This window comes from Ornithodoros turicata, chromosome 3, assembly GCF_037126465.1.
Source record: "Ornithodoros turicata isolate Travis chromosome 3, ASM3712646v1, whole genome shotgun sequence".
Taxonomy (NCBI): Eukaryota; Metazoa; Arthropoda; class Arachnida; order Ixodida; family Argasidae; genus Ornithodoros; species Ornithodoros turicata.
The window spans coordinates 92,435,599-92,438,834 of record NC_088203.1 but is presented as its reverse complement, the minus strand read 5'-3'; the positions used below and the strand labels follow the sequence as shown (position 1 = coordinate 92,438,834).

Here is a 3,236-nt window from a genome sequence, read left to right as displayed (position 1 = left end):
ATCTAAGTCGACTCCGCGGAAGTAATGCGTTTATATCTCCAGTTGTGCAGTAAACACGATTATGAAAGAATGTACGCAGCACTTCACACTTCACTCAGCGCACATAACGCACTGCCAAGAGCCACGTGAACTCGGACTTGCTTACAGTTTTCAGCCTTTTGGGTGGTCATGCTAGCACGCGCATACAGAGATACCAAACACTAATGCACTCAATTCCTAGTCATGTGTAAAGCGCTTGAAGAGGATATGACAAAGCCTTTACTATCCTGGCCCGTACGAACGTTCATTGTGTTTATACTGACAGCATTGGCAGAAGCGATTATCTGAATGCCCTTCTTGGATGTGGTGCTTTCCGACTTTGCGCCATTCGAATGTGTTACACGCCGTGTTTTCACAAATCACAGAGCATGCAAGAGCTTGGGTGCTGGAACGTTATCTTCACTCACGGCGTCCATCTGTAGCATGACGCATACTTTAAATCTTACACACTCTTTCGACGTGTGCCTGAGAGTCGATACAAGGGGCTTCCAGAAAGATTTCCCTTTGCAAGTATGTTGGGACGCGTCGCCATTAATCGACACAAAAAACAGTATTTTCTGTTTACAGTACACCCATGATACTTTATTTCTACGCCAAGACGTAAAGTGATGGGGGAAAAACAACGAAATTCTCGCTTACCGTATATCTTTCTTTCTTTCTCTTTATACAAGCTCTTTTTTGTGTCGTCTGTTTAACAAAAACGGTAAGCATCAACAAGCATCACTTGGTTTCACTCGAAGGCTCGAAACGACTTCTTGAAGGCTTTTGTTGTCAGTCTATCGGCTTCAGGTAGGGTGTCCCATCAAGTTGAAAAGGTAGGTTGTCGTCTCACAGAAGGACCGCTCGCGCTGTGGGGTGCCCAACACCTGCGACACCACCGGTGACCCTCCGGGACATGCACGTGCATCGGAGGTGTTGCCTTGTGAATTTGTTTTCCTCTGACTGCTTTGTTTTCCCGTCGGATTCACGGGTGTAGAGAGAGGCTCGGAGCTCACAAAGCCACTGTCGCCTTTTGACTGTTTTGTCCTTCAAAATAAATAAGCATTGGTCTCGCGGCTCAAGTCGAGCTTCTTGAACGTTGTTTCGCGGTGAGCTCCAAGCGATTCTCATAAACTGGGCGTCTTTGAAGCACGTGTGGGTATTGAGAGGATCCTGCGACTTTTCAACCGGCTTGCAGGAGGCTTTGAGCACTTGGTGAGGCGCATACGGAGGAAAACTCAGAAGTCGGCGGTAGAGCTTGTTGACAGATGTGCCAGGGTAACAGGATGACAGGATTAGGTTCGCCGTGTTCTTCTATATGGGATGTGCATTGATGATGCGTCTGAGCCTCAGAGAACCATAACGACTATCTTGTGCTGTTCCGTTGAAGAACCTCCTTTCATGAGTGCGAGCACATTGTTTCGCAGTGACGACAACTTGTTATGCTTCACGCTCCTTACCCAGGTTATAGGTTCTGACCAGTCTATATTTACACACCGAGTCTTTGCAAGGAATATTACATTATGTACACATTCACACGTGCCACCGCGCAACAAGCCGCACCAAAGGACAATCGCACTGGCCATGAGATCGCAGGCTCGTCTTGCCGATAAACTTATAAATTAAAGGTGAGAAGAACTAGTAAACGTCATTCGCCTGATCGTCTGACACCACATCCAATGACTTGCAGGAGATCTCACTCGACGTGGACGCCGGTCTCGGAGGCGAAGACGATGTTGCTCTGACGAATGGTATCGTCGTTGTCGTCAACGAAAAGTTCGATGTTACCATCGACGACAACGTCGGAACTGCACCTGCGGTGTTGGCAGCTAACAAGGAGCATGACTGTTCAGGCGTGAGCCCAGGAAACTGGAACGCTGGCAGTAAGGACGCCGGTGGTGGCTTGAACGGTAATGACGGTAACGAAAACGGTACCGCTGCACCGTGAGGAACCGGAAAACGAAACGGGGAACCTGGCAGTGACTTTGTTACTCCCAAGAGTCCCGTGAGGTCGTGACGAGCAGTTGCGGCGACCAGGGATGAGTAGCTGGGGTGCCAAGCTCCAGCAGACGTTGTGTAGGCATGGAAAGGTGCAAGGGTTCTACCTTGAGGAGGAAACGGCTGGTGAGGCAGGCCCGGTAGCGTTCCACTGAAGTTCTTGCCCTCTGGAGCGATGATGTTTTCGATCGAGAAAGGCTGAGGAGGTTTGGTGTAGGATGCCGTCAAAGACGTCGGCCTCAGGGCTTCCATCTGAGAAGGGTGATGGGCTTGAAGGTGACTTGGTGCCGCGGCCAGTGCCGTGAGCCTCATTTTAGCTTGCTCCTGGATCGCGTTTTGAGACACAGTCTCGTAGTGCTTGAGCTCCGCTAACGCCATCGCTGTGGCGTCTTTGATCTGCCTGGGCAGCTTGAACCTCTTTCGGCGCCTCAAGAACGATCCGTTTTCGAACATATCACCGCAGCCAGGGTGCAGGGCCCAGTAGCTGCCCTTTCCTGGACGATCCGGCCTTCTTGGAATCTTGATGAAGCAGTCATTAAACGAGAGGTTGTGCCTCAAGGAGTTCTGCCACCGCTGCGTGTTCTTACGGTAGTAAGGGAATCGGTCCATGATGAACTTGTAGATGTCGCTCAGCGTGAGCATCTTCTCCTGGGAGCTCTGAATGGCCATGAAGGTGAGGGAGATGTAGGAATAAGGAGGCTTCTGATCGCCGTACGTAGAGCGTCCCGGACGCGGCATCTCTTCTCCCGCGCCGGGAGCAGAAGACTGTGGCTTCGAAGGGCTCACCGCGAATTCCTCAGGGTCTTCGCTATGACCTCGAAGACTAGCGCGTACTCTGTGGTCAGCGTGCACTGGGTCAGCATTGAGCTTGCCTCGCGAACGCGGCTACGTTGGCCATCCGCCGGTCTGGCGACTGACGGGTGCACGCCTGGATGCCTGCAGAAGAGGGGAGAGTACACCCGACGAGGAGGTGCCTGTAGCGCTCGCTCCGCCTCTGAGCGCCGAAGCCACGCCATGCTGTCGACGTCAGGAAGCGGAAAGGAAGAAGAAAAGCCGGGAGAGGGCGTTCCGGAGGAGAGGCACGAACAGGATGTAGGAACCAATCGAATCCGGTTCGGTAGTTTTAAGATGGCGGCTTGTGGCCAATGAGGTGCGTAGCAGAGACGTCAATCAGGTTAAAGATGTGGAGAAATGTTGGGTGCGTCTGGATTGGTGGGTCT

General features: G+C 51.8%; 1 protein-coding gene across 1 annotated transcript; it reads right to left on the bottom strand.

Moving 5' to 3' along the window:
* Window positions 1-928: 928 nt before the first annotated feature.
* Window positions 929-3,014, bottom strand: LOC135387474 (forkhead box protein B1-like). The gene has a single exon (XM_064616653.1). The coding sequence runs from the start codon at window positions 2,752-2,754 to the stop codon at window positions 1,657-1,659; it is 1,098 nt and encodes a 365-aa protein (XP_064472723.1). The 5' UTR covers window positions 2,755-3,014; the 3' UTR covers window positions 929-1,656.
* Window positions 3,015-3,236: the final 222 nt, after the last annotated feature.

Bases quoted from the DNA above. Each gene is read 5' to 3' on its own strand.
- LOC135387474 (XM_064616653.1), bottom strand. From the start codon at position 2,754: ATGCCGCGTCCGGGACGCTCTACGTACGGCGATCAGAAGCCTCCTTAT.